This window comes from Pygocentrus nattereri, chromosome 17, assembly GCF_015220715.1.
Source record: "Pygocentrus nattereri isolate fPygNat1 chromosome 17, fPygNat1.pri, whole genome shotgun sequence".
NCBI lineage: Eukaryota > Metazoa > Chordata > Actinopteri > Characiformes > Serrasalmidae > Pygocentrus > Pygocentrus nattereri.
Window position 1 is genome coordinate 28,326,158 of NC_051227.1, and position 18,972 is coordinate 28,345,129.

The 18,972-nt window shown below is 39.5% G+C and overlaps 1 protein-coding gene across 2 annotated transcripts in view; it reads right to left on the reverse strand.

The window, feature by feature from the left end:
• Window positions 1-18,972, reverse strand: part of tfdp2 (transcription factor Dp-2) — a 44,396-nt gene that overhangs the window by 14,097 nt on the left and 11,327 nt on the right. Inside the window, exons 2-7 of one of the 2 annotated variants that reach the window (XM_017696758.2) lie at window positions 18,357-18,433; window positions 15,871-15,934; window positions 9,472-9,560; window positions 3,560-3,690; window positions 2,522-2,569; window positions 1,237-1,269 (exon numbers count right to left, since the gene is read on the reverse strand). In XM_017696758.2, the coding sequence (XP_017552247.1) occupies window positions 1,237-1,269; window positions 2,522-2,569; window positions 3,560-3,690; window positions 9,472-9,560; window positions 15,871-15,934; window positions 18,357-18,371 (380 nt within the window). In that variant the 5' untranslated portion in view covers window positions 18,372-18,433. Of the gene's footprint in view, window positions 1-1,236; window positions 1,270-2,521; window positions 2,570-3,559; window positions 3,691-9,471; window positions 9,561-12,874; window positions 12,975-15,870; window positions 15,935-18,356; window positions 18,434-18,972 lie in introns of those variants that run through there. The other variant, XM_037546380.1, reaches the window with a different exon arrangement.

Here is an 18,972-nt window from a genome sequence, read left to right on the forward strand (position 1 = left end):
CACAGCGGAGCTTTTCTTAGCTTAGCTGCTGACAGTTAGTTTGACACATTAGTCAGATTAAAACAGACTGTGCAGCATTTGTGATTACAAAGCATTCTATGTAGAGACAAATATTAATGTATTACCTGCGCTTTGCTTTCATTAAAATTTGCTAAAGACTTTTCAGCATAGACTAAAAGATCTGGTTTGATTAATGTAAACATGGTCTCCAGGACCTTTTTCCTCATTAAATTGGCAGACATTTGTATTCTTCTCACTATATCTGCACTGAACACTTCGTTGAGCCAGTTTAAGTGTACTCCTCTGTGTACTTCCAAGTTGTCCTGTGCCTCTGAAATTGCTAGAGCTATGGATGCGTCCAGGTGACACCATGGCTTGTGCTGAGCTGAAGGTTTGTTGGACAAAGAGTACTTAAGAGATAATGAGAATTTTCAGAATGTTTGCAAACGATCATGTGTTATGTTGATACAGCCTTTTGCAATGCTGTTATCATAGTGTGCTGCAATATACAAAAAATACAAATACAAACCAACTTGAGACAAACCAGATGATTTTCTGTCTGCATTTGGATGAATCGAGGAACTCATGTCGTCCAACAAACATATCATTTTAGTACTAAAAATAATACCAATATTATGCTATATCAGCATCACAATATGTAACAACGTAACTGCTATAAAGAATCATCAAATACACAATTCACTGAACAACAGCATGTCTAATTTCAACACTTAATATCACAAACATGTGATAGTATTTTCTGTATATGGACTATATAGTCATAAAGGCAGTAGAAAGTAGCTTCCAACCTGCTATAGTGTATAAAAATATTTAATGATTTAAAACATACTAGTTTCCAGTTTTATGGGATGTTTAATGAGTCACTGACTGGTGTGGTCTGTATGTGTGAAGAAGAAAGACTGATTTCACTGAGGAGACACAGCAGTAAAAAACAAATGGAACTGCAGCTGTGCTCCTCAGCAATTCTGCACAGATCTGAGCTTCATAAATCCTAATGGGCAATAAAGCAACACTCACACAGCCCTTTTCATGAGCATATGGCCACTCTCACTTGGGGATCTCTCGATTTCGATCGCTCTCTCTTGAACGCGATTGCTCTCTCACAAATAAAACCAAGTTAACTTTTTGCCTTCTTCCTCCCTCCAACACATACTTCCCAACATGCATTTATATACAAGACAGTATTAATCAATATGGACAAAGTATTTTGTGTACCTTGATGAGGAATCACTAGAACATAGCCCATCCCTGAAAGAAAAAAAAAAAAAACACCACATAAGCACACATTTATTAGATTTGCTAAATCATGTACCCCAAATGCTCAACAAATAAATGCATTACTTTCCACATACCCATTTATCAACACTGAGAATTAATGGATTTCACAGATTTTTAGCAACTAACCAAATCTAATTATCAAACCTCTAACACAACTGCCACAATAGCCATGTAAACATCTTATCTTGTGAAATTAAGATCATATACAGCACTGTGCAGTCTTAGGCACCCAGGACAATATATTTAAAAAGCTAATTAATGTGGCAGTAAAATATTCATTTGCTCAGAAGTACACTGATATTAGAATAAACACAATAGACATTAATACAGAAAGTATGCATTTTAGTTATGTTAATGCGTTTTCCTAAACACTTCCAAATCTCTATACAAGGAAGCCTGCTTTTTTGGAGTTATCATCTAATACCTGGATTGGCTAATCAATACTTTTTCAATTAAATCATGTATGCCTTTGGTGGATTTAAACAAATCCATGCGATCGCTAGAGCACAGAGGAGAAGTCTAGGACAATTTTTTTTTAACCAGGCCTCAAGATATAACAACTTTTTTGAAAAAGAAATTCACTAATTTTACATCAACATTTATTCCTATTTACTCATTTATATACTGTTTCTATTGACAAGGATATTCTTACTGCTGAGATAAATTATTTGGTCATCATTAACAAAAATATTACCCTAGGGACTGCGTTGTGTGAAGTCACATGATTAGATGTGGAACTGTGGTCAAAGTAGAAAAATAATGACTGTCAAAGAAACTATTTACTATAGCCTACTATGAATTTACTACTACTATAAATTAAGTGCACAGTCAGATACAGATTTATTGGCTGCTTAATATTACCTAGTTGCTTAAAATAAACTGTCTATTTTTCCCCCTAAAGCATGGGTACTTAAATATGGCTTCCTGCTTTTAGCAAACTACTTGCTGGGCCATCTGTGGCAGTACTAAGCTCTTTCTCTTCAATGTTTAATAACCCTGCGGTTCCCGGAGTAGCTCAACTGGACCAGTGAGTACATGAGAGTAAAACTAGTCCTGCTTTCAGTGGATGGAATAGAGAGCAGAGGAAAAATCAATCTGGGCATTCAGTTTTCAAAACCTCTTTGTTTTAATGCTGGTCAAGGGTGCCAATAATTCCAGACCTGACTGTAGTTTTATAGAAAAATCTTTCTTCAGCCTACACTAAACATCAGCTGCCACTCACCTATCAGAGTAATAGGAGTCTATAAAGTCGTGTGCCCGTTTCTTGTTCCTAGAGGAAAGAGCAGAACCATTTATTAATCCAAAAATGTTCAGTATATACTAGGTGACCAAAAGCATTTGTACACAATCACACCCATTTGAGCTTGGTGGACATCTCATTCCAATACCTAAGGCATTAATAATGACTTGACCTGTTTTTATGGCCATAACAGCCTCCAGTCTTCGTGGAGGTTGGATGAGAGCATCTGACTCAATCAACTTTCCAATTAATACCAGAGGTGTTCAGTGGAATTGAGGTCAGGGCTCTCTGCAAGTCACTGGGGTTCCTCCACACCAAACTTGTCAAACAATGTCTTAATGGACCTCATTGTGTGCACAGGGGCACAGTCATGCTGGAACAGGAAAGGGCCTTCCGTAAACTGTGGCCACAAAGTTGAAAGTTGATTGTTTGGCCATGGAAGCCCATTTCATTAAGGGCCCAATGCACAGTGCTGTTGCTGCTTCCAGAGACAGATCTCTGTAGGGAGTGATGAGAAAGAGGATAGGCTATTTTTACACACTATGTGCTTCAGCACTCGGCGGGCCCCACTCTGTGTGTGTGCATGATCTAGAGCTTCGTGGCTGAGCTGTTGTTGCTCCTAGATGCTAGCTTTTTATAATTACTGCACTTATAGTTGACCGGGACAGATCTAGCAGGACATATATTTCGCATCCTGACTTGTGGCATCCAATTACAGTACCATATTTGAGAAAAAAAAAAAACAGCAAATCAATACAACCCATTCCAGTGCCAATGTTTATGTACAGAGACTGTATGGCAATGTGCTTGATTTTACACACCTGTTAGCAATGAGTGTGGTTAAAACACCTGAACTCCATAATTAGGAGGAGTGTCCACATACCATTGACCATATAGTGTATTCCCTTTCCTGGAGTCAGTGCAATATGTGGTCTGCTATATAATAATCTTTAGGAGGTAAGATTCCACAAGCCTTCTTCTCATAGCCAACGTACATGTGGGGGAAGGGGGCATACTCACCCTGGGGTCCATTCAATGCCTTCTGGTGGGCGTACTTGTGTTACCATGGGAGCAGGTGTAGTGTGTGGTGTGAAGGGGCTGCTGATGAGGATACTTCCTGAGTGAGCCACTCTCTGTGGCGTGCTTATAATCTATAGAGAGAGGAAGATAAGAATATCCTTAGCCTAAAAATAGCAGACAGGGTCTTTCAGTTCGTGCGTACACATGTGCCATGAAAGAACATACTGCAAAAAACTGCAATTAAAAGGTCTCATCTCTCAAATACATGAACTTCCTTCCTTCCTTCCTTCCTTCCTTCCTTCCTTCCTTCCTTCCTTCCTTCCTTCCTTCCTTCCTTCCTTCCTTCCTTCCTTCCTTCCTTCCTTCCTTCCTTCCTTCCTTCCTTCCTTCCTTCCTTCCTTCCTTCCTTCCTTCCTTCCTTCCTTCCTTCCTTCCTTCCTTCCTTCCTTCCTTCCTTCCTTCCTTCCTTCCTTCCTTCCTTCCTTCCTTCCTTCCTTCCTTCCTTCCTTCCTTCCTTCCTTCCTTCCTTCCTTCCTTCCTTCCTTCCTTCCTTCCTTCCTTCCTTCCTTCCTTCCTTCCTTCCTTCCTTCCTTCCTTCCTTCCTTCCTTCCTTCCTTCCTTCCTTCCTTCCTTCCTTCCTTCCTTCCTTCCTTCCTTCCTTCCTTCCTTCCTTCCTTCCTTCCTTCCTTCCTTCCTTCCTTCCTTCCTTCCTTCCTTCCTTCCTTCCTTCCTTCCTTCCTTCCTTCCTTCCTTCCTTCCTTCCTTCCTTCCTTCCTTCCTTCCTTCCTTCCTTCCTTCCTTCCTTCCTTCCTTCCTTCCTTCCTTCCTTCCTTCCTTCCTTCCTTCCTTCCTTCCTTCCTTCCTTCCTTCCTTCCTTCCTTCCTTCCTTCCTTCCTTCCTTCCTTCCTTCCTTCCTTCCTTCCTTCCTTCCTTCCTTCCTTCCTTCCTTCCTTCCTTCCTTCCTTCCTTCCTTCCTTCCTTCCTTCCTTCCTTCCTTCCTTCCTTCCTTCCTTCCTTCCTTCCTTCCTTCCTTCCTTCCTTCCTTCCTTCCTTCCTTCCTTCCTTCCTTCCTTCCTTCCTTCCTTCCTTCCTTCCTTCCTTCCTTCCTTCCTTCCTTCCTTCCTTCCTTCCTTCCTTCCTTCCTTCCTTCCTTCCTTCCTTCCTTCCTTCCTTCCTTCCTTCCTTCCTTCCTTCCTTCCTTCCTTCCTTCCTTCCTTCCTTCCTTCCTTCCTTCCTTCCTTCCTTCCTTCCTTCCTTCCTTCCTTCCTTCCTTCCTTCCTTCCTTCCTTCCTTCCTTCCTTCCTTCCTTCCTTCCTTCCTTCCTTCCTTCCTTCCTTCCTTCCTTCCTTCCTTCCTTCCTTCCTTCCTTCCTTCCTTCCTTCCTTCCTTCCTTCCTTCCTTCCTTCCTTCCTTCCTTCCTTCCTTCCTTCCTTCCTTCCTTCCTTCCTTCCTTCCTTCCTTCCTTCCTTCCTTCCTTCCTTCCTTCCTTCCTTCCTTCCTTCCTTCCTTCCTTCCTTCCTTCCTTCCTTCCTTCCTTCCTTCCTTCCTTCCTTCCTTCCTTCCTTCCTTCCTTCCTTCCTTCCTTCCTTCCTTCCTTCCTTCCTTCCTTCCTTCCTTCCTTCCTTCCTTCCTTCCTTCCTTCCTTCCTTCCTTCCTTCCTTCCTTCCTTCCTTCCTTCCTTCCTTCCTTCCTTCCTTCCTTCCTTCCTTCCTTCCTTCCTTCCTTCCTTCCTTCCTTCCTTCCTTCCTTCCTTCCTTCCTTCCTTCCTTCCTTCCTTCCTTCCTTCCTTCCTTCCTTCCTTCCTTCCTTCCTTCCTTCCTTCCTTCCTTCCTTCCTTCCTTCCTTCCTTCCTTCCTTCCTTCCTTCCTTCCTTCCTTCCTTCCTTCCTTCCTTCCTTCCTTCCTTCCTTCCTTCCTTCCTTCCTTCCTTCCTTCCTTCCTTCCTTCCTTCCTTCCTTCCTTCCTTCCTTCCTTCCTTCCTTCCTTCCTTCCTTCCTTCCTTCCTTCCTTCCTTCCTTCCTTCCTTCCTTCCTTCCTTCCTTCCTTCCTTCCTTCCTTCCTTCCTTCCTTCCTTCCTTCCTTCCTTCCTTCCTTCCTTCCTTCCTTCCTTCCTTCCTTCCTTCCTTCCTTCCTTCCTTCCTTCCTTCCTTCCTTCCTTCCTTCCTTCCTTCCTTCCTTCCTTCCTTCCTTCCTTCCTTCCTTCCTTCCTTCCTTCCTTCCTTCCTTCCTTCCTTCCTTCCTTCCTTCCTTCCTTCCTTCCTTCCTTCCTTCCTTCCTTCCTTCCTTCCTTCCTTCCTTCCTTCCTTCCTTCCTTCCTTCCTTCCTTCCTTCCTTCCTTCCTTCCTTCCTTCCTTCCTTCCTTCCTTCCTTCCTTCCTTCCTTCCTTCCTTCCTTCCTTCCTTCCTTCCTTCCTTCCTTCCTTCCTTCCTTCCTTCCTTCCTTCCTTCCTTCCTTCCTTCCTTCCTTCCTTCCTTCCTTCCTTCCTTCCTTCCTTCCTTCCTTCCTTCCTTCCTTCCTTCCTTCCTTCCTTCCTTCCTTCCTTCCTTCCTTCCTTCCTTCCTTCCTTCCTTCCTTCCTTCCTTCCTTCCTTCCTTCCTTCCTTCCTTCCTTCCTTCCTTCCTTCCTTCCTTCCTTCCTTCCTTCCTTCCTTCCTTCCTTCCTTCCTTCCTTCCTTCCTTCCTTCCTTCCTTCCTTCCTTCCTTCCTTCCTTCCTTCCTTCCTTCCTTCCTTCCTTCCTTCCTTCCTTCCTTCCTTCCTTCCTTCCTTCCTTCCTTCCTTCCTTCCTTCCTTCCTTCCTTCCTTCCTTCCTTCCTTCCTTCCTTCCTTCCTTCCTTCCTTCCTTCCTTCCTTCCTTCCTTCCTTCCTTCCTTCCTTCCTTCCTTCCTTCCTTCCTTCCTTCCTTCCTTCCTTCCTTCCTTCCTTCCTTCCTTCCTTCCTTCCTTCCTTCCTTCCTTCCTTCCTTCCTTCCTTCCTTCCTTCCTTCCTTCCTTCCTTCCTTCCTTCCTTCCTTCCTTAATGCTTAATCTACTCATGATTATGCTTCATCCTCCAGAGAAAAGGAAGACCTAAATCAGCACAGACGATCAGTCAGTCATGTTCATGTTGCACGCCTCCCTCCTGCTGTCCCTCCTACACCCCCCCTTTTCTCTCCTGCATCTATCCAGAAGGAGACAGATCTGAAAATTTCCACCAGCCTCTCGGGCCACTAAGGCAATGAATCATGTGGCCTAACCAACAAATTAACAACAATACAAACATGTTTATTTATTTAATTACAATGACTAATTACTTACTTTGCTTCAGCACCAAGAACAGTCAGGTGTAACTCTGAAAAGGATATCTAGGATAACCTGATCTAGGTTATATCTTTAGGTACTGTTTAGCTACCTTATTTTACTTTTTCACAGAATGATATCAGCAAACGGAACAGCATGTTTGATGTTAGGCAGAGCTGTTTAGCAGAAATGACCACTGCAGTCATCACATCAGCCATGGTTAAAGCTAATTAACTCCTACATAAACTGATTTGATGCAGTTAGTTCTTTGTCCAACCAAACATGTTTGTTAAAAGAAAAAAAAAAACAAAACTATAAGGCAGGCAGCCACTTGGGGCACAGGCTCTGCATTTTCAGTGACGAAAGCACAGAACCGATAGGCCTACTTCTGTCCATCCTCCTAAGTACTGCAATGTGCTGGGCCTCCTCCACCTCTCACGGTCCCCCCTGCAGTGTACAGTAAGCCAATATGTGAGCGCCACATTGCTGGGAAGGCTGCACTACGTTGCAAGGATTTGTAAATGGGAAGTCACGCATGTTCCCACTAACGAGCTCATTAATGGAGCACAGAACACACAATGTTCTGTTCTCCACTAACCAAGCTAAAGAGGGTCCCCGTTTTCTCCTCCAAGCTCCCCTCTTTTTCAAAGCTGAGCTACCTCCTTTGCTCCTCTTGTTCCGAATGTCCTTCCTGACCTCCTCTGCAATACACATCCTGCCACTTCCTCCCCCCTTCCCTTTCCTCCCAGCTGAGCTGCCCATCACTCTGTTCGCCCTGCAGAGCCCCAGTGACCTCTGCTGTTCGCTCTCTTTCTTCCTCTTCCATACACAGCCCTCCCGCCCCTCCTCATTTCCACCGTGAGTGCATACATACATAATTCAATACAGCAATTCTGCACACACGCAGAGGCTGTATGAGTGATAAGGCTGAGTTGGAAACACATGCAGTAGATCATAATGTGTTACTGCCACCCTCTGGTCACAGAGTACACTGCAGGAGTCACTGAGAGTTAATCACGACAATTGAAATGCAAGTGAAATAGACTGTAGATACCTCCAATATATGGTTCTGAATGAGAATGAGGTTTTAATTCTTAAAATAATTGTTAAAAGCAAAAGCACTATTAAGGTCCAATGAAAACAAAAAAAAGGGGGGGGGGGGGGGGGTTATCGAAACATTACAATCTATCCATTGTTTCTCTCAGCACCTGTCCTTCAACCTGCGAGGTGTTCGCTACACAAAAGACACAATAATGAAGGAGAGAATGAAACAATGAGTGTGGCTACCTTTTAGTTAAGTTGATTAACACAAAGTTTGTTGCCATAAATACATCAAGACCTTCTGCTAGTGTGCTAGACTAACAATAAATTAGCTTGCAACAAATAGGTTAATTATGGAAGTCAACAGCATGGCTATTCAGATAGATAGGTGTTCTAGCAAAATTATAAAAAAAAAAGGAATCAGAAAGAACCCTAGTAAAGTACCTATCATGTCTTGTTCAGACTAATCTCATAAGAAAACCTGTTAAGCTTTGGGTGCTGAACTGTCGCAAAATCTGCTGGAAGTTGTGACATCCTCAAATTCCTCTAATCCATTTGGCTTGAATACAAATCTAATCATTTCTTTTTTCAAACACAGCTGCCAATTCTTTACACATCACATTTACCTCTACTGTCCTGTCATTACGTTGAACAGCAGAGGCCACATACAGCTGCTGGTAATGTGACATTAGCTTTCATCACCAGTCCAGTGATGTATTCTGAAGCTAAAGCATAGTCTGGTTTAAATCAAACGGGTTTCCCTTGTAAGAGGTGATGTTTATTTTTACCACATGCAATATTTATTGTACACATAAGCAATATGCATCTACACGCTTAACTGTATTTTTTAGGGACTTTTCAGGCTTTATGTTACATCTATGGGCTACCGACAGGCTTGCTGTCCATCTGACAATGTTGATGAGTATGCCATCGCTCTCTGCTTTGAACTCCACCTTCACGATGAGCTGGTTTGGAAATTTCACTCAGGTGGTTCCCACTCATATTTGTCCCAAACATTCTCACTACAAGGTCACATTTTGCCTCACAAGATAAGTACGGATAAACAGTATTGAAAAGTGATGCACCAATGAAAGTCTAATGATACGCATCCCTATATCTTTAAGTACTGTTCCTATGCACAACACAACTAATCAAATAATCAACTAATTAATAAGTCCCTCAGTACCTAAGTCAGTGTTTTAACACAGCAAAAACACTTTACCGGGCAAGGGACCATTATCGAAACCTGTATATTACATTGGAAATCATAGAAAAGATTGACTGCCTGGTGACAAATATTAATTTATGCTCCTAGAACAGAGAAAATTTTGTTTTGGGCACATGCGGCAGAAACACCCTTTACCTGTGTGTGTTTAAACAGGACTAGCCAAAACAAAAAATGACAGCTTAAGATTTTAGGTGCCAATACAGAGAGCCACAAATCCAGAGTCATAAAAATTGGTTACATTCTTGTTTTACTGGGATCTACAGGAACTGAATGGGGATTTAATGATTAATCATCACAAATGGCATCATTCTACATGCGTGCAACTATTTTCCAGTGTGTGCATAAGACAGGATAGGGCAGACAGCTCACCGTTCGTGCTCCCACATTTGAATTCACTGCTCCTAAAGTAATCTTGGTGGCAGGGCTGTAGGTGGACGGCGTCACAAGGGAAATGTTACCTGCATATCAGAAAGAACATACAAACAAAAAGAGCATGTCACTAAACAATAATCAAAAAAGATGAGTAGTTTTATATTCAGTTATCCCACCATAGTTTAACCAGTGCTTTTTAAAAAAAAACATCAGTGACTGAAGGCTAAGACAGCTCTCACAAAGATGACCATAGATGTAGCTTTATTACAATGAACTGATACCAGCTTTGCAGGAAAGAAAAGGAAAAATGGTCCAAAAAGACTTTAAAAGGGCATCTTCAACAAGGATTGATCATGTGTGGGAGGTAGTGTCACAGTGCTGTTGAAAAGGCTCAGTGTGGCTCAGTGTGGTTCCGTAGTGTTCCGCAGCAACACTTGATGATGTGATGTACTCAAAGGGCAAAAGGAGTTCATTTCCTTGGGTTCCCAGTGTTTGAATAGGAATGCAAATTACATCAAGACTGCTGCATATGAATGCAAGTAGATACAAATGGGCCTTATAACATGCACATTCAAGACAGCAGACACTAAACACTGTTCACATACAGTGTTAAATATCAAACACGCCCACACACCGTGCACCCTAAAGGATCATGTCATACAAAACTGCCTGCATTGCTAATAATGAATGAAAACTCATAGGATCCAGTTACCACCATACAAAGATCAGTATACTTTCACTTCCATGATTTGTTTTTAATTCCAGCAGGTGGCATTAATTGTAAAATGTTTGAATAAAAAGATTAAGTACTCCCTGTAGCACTGAATGTATTGCTACTATATGTGCGAAGTTGATGAGTACAAACCTTTCACTAAAAAGTCTACAGATCAATTTTTCATTGCTCTGCAATACCCAAACCTGTACACTGTTCTATCCTCTTTGTTTCTACTTTTCTATTTATGTACTAAAATTGTGTTTTTGCTGATATGAACTATAATCTTGGACTTCTAATGGATCCACTTCCTAGTTCAGGAAGATTTTATATACACATATATACTTTAATTGTCCTTCATATACTTTGTCAGCGCAGCTGTTTCTGTAGCTTCAACAAGGAACTTATTGATCAGTAAAAAAAATATTTTGTGGACCAACCTTAATTAATTTTTGCTCTAATCCTGCAAGGATACAGGTCAGTCAGTATTAGGGATGCAAATGATTAACGGATTAATCATTAACCTGCAAATAAACTGTTCAACCAACGTTACTGGATAAGAAAAAAATTATTTCCAATAAACAACAGTTTAAAGAACAGGTGGGTTCATCAGTCAAGTAATGGAAAGTTTTTAAAAATATATGAAAGAATGCACAACAAATTATGGTTTTACTAGACAGGCATTGGGGGTGGGGGGGGTACTGCAGTTTGGAACCAGTTTTTGAGAGGACAACAGCATGACCACAACCATATGCCACAGAAAGCAAAAATCTGCAAGTGATATGACAGGTAACTATTTAATAAATGTTCTCTGAGGGAACGTGTGGTGCATGGCAGTGTAAGGACATCACGCATGAGTGTGCAAAATTGTAGAGAACATGGTGGATAGTGATGGCTTTCAAGAGCTTCTGAGGCACACTGAGCCAAAGCTAGCATGTTTTTAATGTGCTAACTTGGGCTAGTAATGAATGTTAAGCATAATTTCAGAACCATATATTCCATATATTCTTTTCATCAACTTTTTAGTTTAGTCACAATCATCAACACATTATAGTTGTCAGCTGGCTGCTGGTTTAAACTGGGTTCTTGTATAGGGAATGCTTGATATGGCTTTAGGTCATTTACTTTGTAAACAAGGTTATGTCTGGCCCCACCTATCAGTACTACTTTCCATGGTACCTTTCCATATACCTCTCAGTCATTCAATTGATGTGTGCACTCATAAGTGTGTGTATATGAAGTATATCAAGTATCTTACAATGGCTTCAAATGTGGCTCAGTCAGAACCTGGACATTTCTTTTGATGATTGTGCAGACTTCAAGGATGTAACCCATGTCATGCACAATCATCATGTGTCCTCCTCAGCATTCACCAAACCACTTTGATTTCAATGCATTCCCAAAAATGTCTCACAGTTGACATTTATGCAAAGGTTTGAAGGACAACTATGAATAATGGAACAGTTCTACAGGTTCCATTATTCATAGCACTGCCTACTATATCACTCACTTCATCAAATCATAAACACTGATTCATTTCATTTAGCTGAGAGACAGATGTGACATCTTGTATATTACATCTATTGGATTGCATCTCCCAGTTCCTTTTAGTAGTTGTACTCATCATTTATTGATTTATTTTGAGACAGCAATCATGAGACCCACCTCCATGATGCAGCAGATGAACCACTGCTAGGCTTGTAGACTGAAGCTTGAAATTCAGTTCCAATTTAAATATAACAAAATTACTTTTAATGCAAAATGATCCATTTAGCTGATAAGCTTGATATGATTAAAATGCATGTGGACAGTGGACGACCTTTAATGTCTCTAATCATCATCTTTATTGGGCACAGTAGCAATAGCAGCAAAATGAACAGTATCAGCATTTGCATCTCTAAGTACAGATATCAGAAGCTAAGTATTTGTTACAAATTTATTTGAGCATTTTAATAAAACTGATATGGCATTTGAATGCAGAATTAAGCATTATTGTGAGACAATCTAGGACATATAGGCTAAAAATGACTTCCCCCAGATTTAAATAAATAAATAAATAAATAAATAAGAATTACAAATGGATACTAGGTCAAATTACCCCAAAACAACATTTACTACTCAACATTTAATGCATAAGATTTCAAAATGTGAGTGAAAAGAATTTTTTAAGAATTGAAAGAATTTTGTCCCATCAGTAAAGGTTTTCTGCGCACTGCTGGTCTGGCAGCTGAGCCTGTGTGCATTAGACATGGCTGCAGCAGGATGGGCCTCAGTAGAGGAATGCGTCAGTGCCTCACTCTATAAAGCAACAATGAGCACTGCTTCATTAGAATACAGCTGAGCTTCAGGCCAGCATGCGTACATGTGCAAGCAAACGCACAAACCCACTCACACAGACACACAATGCAGCCAAAGTCTAAATTAGTCTGATATCTATATTCACCAGGGAAACTCATATCTCCATTTCTCTTTCTCTCAAATGAATGGCAAAACAAACAGAGAGAGCAGAGGAGCCATACAAGACCATTCAAAAAATGTAAGAGGAAATCTGCAAATTCACTTAATTTACATTGCATAAGCTACACCAGAACTGGACTATATATAGAGAATGTGAGAGAACAAAAGAAAGACCCCCAAGTGTCCGTCTGGTGTGATATAGTTACTATAAAGTCAGCCCAAGTTGTTTACCTGCTTGTTTTTGAAGAGGAATGAGCAGTACTTCCATACTTCCCTCCTTTCTCCCTCTGTCTACCCCTCTTTCATAAGCCCACCACTCAAGCTTCAAGCCCAGTCCCACACATACACACACACACACACACACACACAGGGTAGACCACTCCTCCCCTCCCCCTGGACTTGTTGCTACAGAGGAACTACAGAGTTAAGGTGGAGTGAACAACTGGGAACACCGGAAGAAGCCTGAACTCACACCATTGTACTTTACATGCTGAGGCACTAAAAAAGCGGCACTTTTCTAGAATGACATAAACTGACCTGATTCATAAACTGCCTGGAGAAGAGGCCTCCATCACTATTTGCTATTTGATTAAAAGGGTCTCGAAGATGGCAACTTAACAGAAATTCAGTCTGTAAATCATAACAGTACAACACAGGATTTGTTGAAATGTATATGCAATGTAAGTTCATTTTTACTGTCCATCTTGATTACAGTAACCTCCACCACAGGCTTTACTATAGGGCACTGCATGCTTAATTTGGTGAGACTACAGGAAGAGCAAAGTTCTTATGTGTCATTATGTTATAGGCCATTTAATTATTACATTTGTAAGGGCCCATATAATGGAAAAACACTTATTTTATTTAAAAAACACTAGGTAAATGGTTTATGTATTAAAAAAAATACATAAATATAAAAAAAATAGTCACTCTCCTATCCATAAATGTTAACTAAGCTGAAAAATAACCTGTTTTGAATCATTTGTTTTTGTGAAGTTATAAAAACCAACACATTTACATGTCCACATATTCAGCCAACAGCAGTTAGCCCTGTCCATTTACACTGGAGTTATAAGAAGTGCTTCAGCCTGGACTGATTTATGAATGGCTGCCCTTTATTGTGCCTCAATCAATACAGAGGTTATTTACATATATCAATCTTAAAAGCACAGAAACAAAGAAATAAAGAGAGGTTGGAAAATGGTCATCTAAAATGAATGATGAGTGTTTTGGTACATGGACGAATGTTAAAAATGGATTTAAGGGCAAGTAAAACAGGATGTGGACCCTTTAAGATATTTACAAGGAATGAAATGTTCAGTTTCTCCTCTTTACCCCACACATTTGCGACTTGCCAACTGAATGCATGCACAGCTTCAAATGTCATTAGTGTTTAAAGAGCACCAGAGGAAGCTGAGAGAGAAAGAAGAGAGAAAAAAGAAAGGGAGCACATGGTTCTAAAAGGTTCTAGCAGTGTTCCCAGGCTGTGGTGTAGCACCTCCTCGCTCTCTTTCTCCCCCTTTGTTACCATTCAGAAGAAACTTGAGAAGCCAGTGAGACATTGCCGGGTGAGCACAGAGTAAGTCCACCATCTCACAGGCACATGGCTTCATTCACAGGAAACCAGCAGCCTGCTCAGTCCCCCCACATGCAAACATGTGTAGAGTGAGATGGGTAATCACTTGGTCTGGCCTGACAAGAGCTGTGGGAAAGCTTTAGAAACCCTAACGACTAAATGCATCTTGACATGCACAACAGACCTCAGGGCAAAATGTAAGAACATCCCTACCTCAAAAAACAAAGGAGAGCCTAAATGAAGCGTGTGTCTGCTTTCTGTATTCGTTCATGCACATAAGAATGCTGTAATGTAACTGAAAGATAGGGACTGAGCTTCTCTTGATATTGCAACATTTCATTTAAGTAATGAGAAAGATTACTGGTTATGTTTTAGCAGGACTGCGTACAAGAAAAAAAAAAAATGTAAACATGACAGCTTAAGCTCCCCTATATTAAGTGCCTGAACTTGTTCAGCTTCAACCTGATTTTATCAGCATAGCAAACAGAACTAAAACATCCACTGTGTATACGAACTCAACCCTAGACATTACCTTGCAATATGCGTACGGTATATCTAATCAATCTAGACAGAAGCATTATGTGAATGACAAAAATGCAGTTGACTTACAAAAACATTTTTACATGGATTAACTTTAACAAAGTGCCTATTTTCCATCCACTGCTGTCAATATAAGAGCAAAACTGTACAGAACTGAGGCCTTTTTGTGCAACTCAAGATGTCTGTAATCAGTATTATTCAGACTACACCATTAAACATTATTGAGAATGTCTGGATATCAGTTATTACTCAATTATTAAATAATGCTCTCAACTTACTGAAATCATTCATTTCAAATTCCCCTGAACATTCTTAATATCTAACTGCAAAAATATTCTGACAGCAAAAGATTTATGACAATAAAACTTGATAGACTTTGATCGTTTAGAACTATGTATGGAATTTCTCACTAGAGAAGAGTGAATAAAGTGAAGTATTCACTTAGCAATGACATTCACAAAGGACAGCACTAGAATCTTGTTGTAAGATTTTTCTTCTCTATGTTATTATTCTGCAATAACATGATGAACCAAACTATAAAAATATCAAGCTAAGTGCAGATGCCAACTCCCACTACCAAAGCAAGTGGAATTGTTTGAGAAAACCCTTTTTTACACAGTTTAAACCAGTATGTGTTTGTTGTCATAATTCCAAAATGTACCATTAACCTGCAGGTCTGTACAGTCTATCTATGGAAATCAATCTGCAGCTCATTTTGGATACACTGCTTTAATAATGTCACAAAACCAAAGCATTTTCATATACCAGCCTATTAAGCTTACAGCAGTTCTGCCCTGCCCATTCACTCAGTGTTATACAGCCTGGACTACCTTTGGAATGAGGTACAATACAGGGTAGAGAGTTAGAACAGAAGTCACTGACATATCAGCCTAAAAGGCACAAATTAATTACAATTAATTTAGGTACATAAAATCACACAAACATTATCATTTTCATTTAGAACACCTTTTCCTGCTCAAGAACACTTTACACTCAGCCACAGTGGACCTTGGAAAAACAATACAAAAAAAATGTAGAGCATGGGTCCTTTAAAATAATATACTAATAATATATAACAAAACAGTAATTTTTAAAAAGGAATTATTCTTACCTTTTGGTAGGTTCTGTGTAGTCAGAAATGCCTTAAAATCAGCACAGAGAGGCGTAGCACCAACCTGAAAGAAGTAAGCATTTTGGAAAAATGATTATTAGTCAGATACACATGCATAAACATCACTTTTAGCTGAGTGTTGTGAAAATAAACACAACCATAAGCCTCATCCACCTTCTACTGAAGCTGAACTCCTCCTATGTGGATAAAAAAATCTTATGCTTTTAGTGACTGTGGCATCATGAGCTTTTGTTCATTGTAAAATACTTTACTGAACTATCCTGTAAAGCCTTTTCTGTGTTTAAAAAAAAAAAAAAAAAAAAAAAAAAAAGTTGTCGTCATCAGTCTAAAGCAGTGTTTTTCAACCTGTGGGCTGTGGCGGGGCCAAACATTTTATTTCTTTATTTTATTTATTTATTTTTTTTTAAACAGGAAAACGTTAATATATTTAACCAAATTTCCAATAAAATTGGGACGCTGTGCAGAATGTAAATAAAAATAAAATGCAATGATATGCAAATCATGTAAACCATATTTTAAAGGAAAATATCACAACAACAAATCAAACATTGAAACTTAAATTTATTGTTATTTTGAAAAATATGCTCATTTTGAATTTGATGCCAACAACACATTCCAAAACCAAGAAACATTCTTGAATTGTTGCACTATTTAATTGTGCAGTCTTTCACAGAGTGGTGAGGCCCTCCTCATCTTTACTTCTTAAAGATTCAGCCTCTCTGGATGCTTTTTTATACCTAATCATGTTACTGACCAATTAACCACCAGGTGTTTTTTTGGGTTTTTTTTTTTTAGCATTACACAACTTCACCTACTTTTTGTTGCCCCTGCCCCAACTTTTTTGGAACATGCTGCCGGCATCAAAAAAAATTCTCAGTTTCAACATTTGATATGTTGTCTTTGTACTATTTTCAGTAAAATATAGGGTTTAAATGATCTGCATATCATTGCATTTTGTTTTATTTATATTTTGCACAGTGTCCCAACTTTTCTGGAAAAGGGGTTGTATATTAAGCTTACTGTGTCTGGCAAAGTGCTAATTATGCTCAGATTTTCAGTGCAATCATAACCGAAACAAAGGAAATACAGCAGTGAATATGTAGCGCTGGCCTTTATACGTGTGAGAACTGAAAACCAGTAACTACAAATCAGCTATAGATATAAGATTAGCTATCTCATTGGGTGAGTCAGAAGATGATTGGTTAAATCTTGTGCTCTGTGGAAGCTTATATGGTTGTTTGTGTGGGCTGTGACTGGCAAACGCTCAGGATCCCACGGTCTAAAGTTTTAATTTCCTCTCTAAGGGATACATGCGCTCTCTTCAACTGAGGCATGCGCCACCTACAGCTCTATTAACTCTTAAATGATTGCAAAACTACAGCGAATTTCATGGACCCTCTGCATTAGCTACAGGAGCTTGTTTGGAACTTGAGATTCATTTCATCAGGAAAGTGCAAGAAAATAGCACCTTTTGTTAAATGTATTTATTAATTCATTCATTTATTGACATAAATTTTTACTTTGTGCATTCTTACATTTAATTCCAAATGTTACTGCAAGTTTACCACACTGTTCAGGAGAAAGCCTCATCTTTGCTAGTGTTTTTAAATTTAATTTTTGCTTTAAATTTTTTGTCCTACTTTCTGCAATCCATTAGCAAGAAGTACAAATTCGTTCCACTTAGTCAGCAAACAGAAAAAAAGAAAGTCTACAGATGTCAGTAGAGTTTACTGAGACATCCATTCATTAGGCTGGAAGGTCATAAAGGTCATTGCTACATCAATTTGACACAATACAGAATGACGAAGGACAAAGAACTAGAGTTATAGATGGATGGCATAATCAGACAGCAGTGAACCCACATTAAGAAGGTAGAAGCAAAAGTAAAAGTGAAAGGAAATACAAACAAAAGAATGAAAACAAAGAGCAGGCCTTACCAAAGAAGGGAAAAAAAAAAGATGGCGAGAAGGAAAAAAAAAAAAAAAAAAAAGTCATAACCTAATATTCCAAATATACCAAACGGTGAGTCTGCTAGGACTGAAAGGGGAATGCAAATGGGACTTGTTATTGTCTAACAAATTACACTCTTAAAAAGTGAACATTCTGTATCACTAGGGATGTAACAATTCATCAAGACAATTTGAAATCACAATGCAAAAACATGACAATATGAATCACACAGAATGGAAATGGCCATATAATCCAGTTAGTTCCACCAAAGCTGGCAAACAACCAACTCAGTGATGAACCTCCCAGTGATGGCGACTTTAATCATGAAGTTGCACAACTCACTAACAACATCTCTAGTGTCATAAGTTGAGCAATATTATTATAGTCATATTTGAATTTTTCTAAATATTGTGATAATAATAGTCACCATAAGACAGTTACCATAACCCTCTTCACACACAGCATTCCCGTTCTAAAACATCACACACGCTTGATAAAAAGAAAGTGATACTCACTGCATTGGCCATCATACAGGAGATATGATGGAACTTTTTCTTTTAGTCACCACCTCTCGGGCTCTCAGAACAGCTTCCTACAAATAGAAAGTCACACACGAGTCAGGAGAAGATATTGTCGTGGTCCAAAGAAAAACAAGTATGAGCATTTAACACATCACACGCGAGATGGCAACAAAACACCTTTGGAGTGATGCTGAAACCAACAATATGCTTGATGAAATTAATGATTTAAATATTCTCCATCTTCTAGATGCCTGATGTTTCGGGGGAAAAAAGCTACGGAATGAAGTTTGAGCTTTGCATTATGTTTAGGCCACGTTATATTCTGTGAGTTTATTGGCTGGTTGCGAAGCAGAAATCCGATTACAGTCTGACTCATTTAAACCCAGAGGTTTCCCATTATCTGATTCCCCAAGAGTATGTAAACATAAATGCGCCGATTGGATTACTGACAAAATTTGATTTACTGTAGTTATCAGTTTGTTAAGTACACATAAATGCACTCGCAATCACAGATTTAAGAACTTTAAGCAAGGCCCCCATCATATAACCTTTAACCTGTTTTTCTATTCTTACTATCAGAGCAATGTTTAGGAATAAATAAGTATATTAT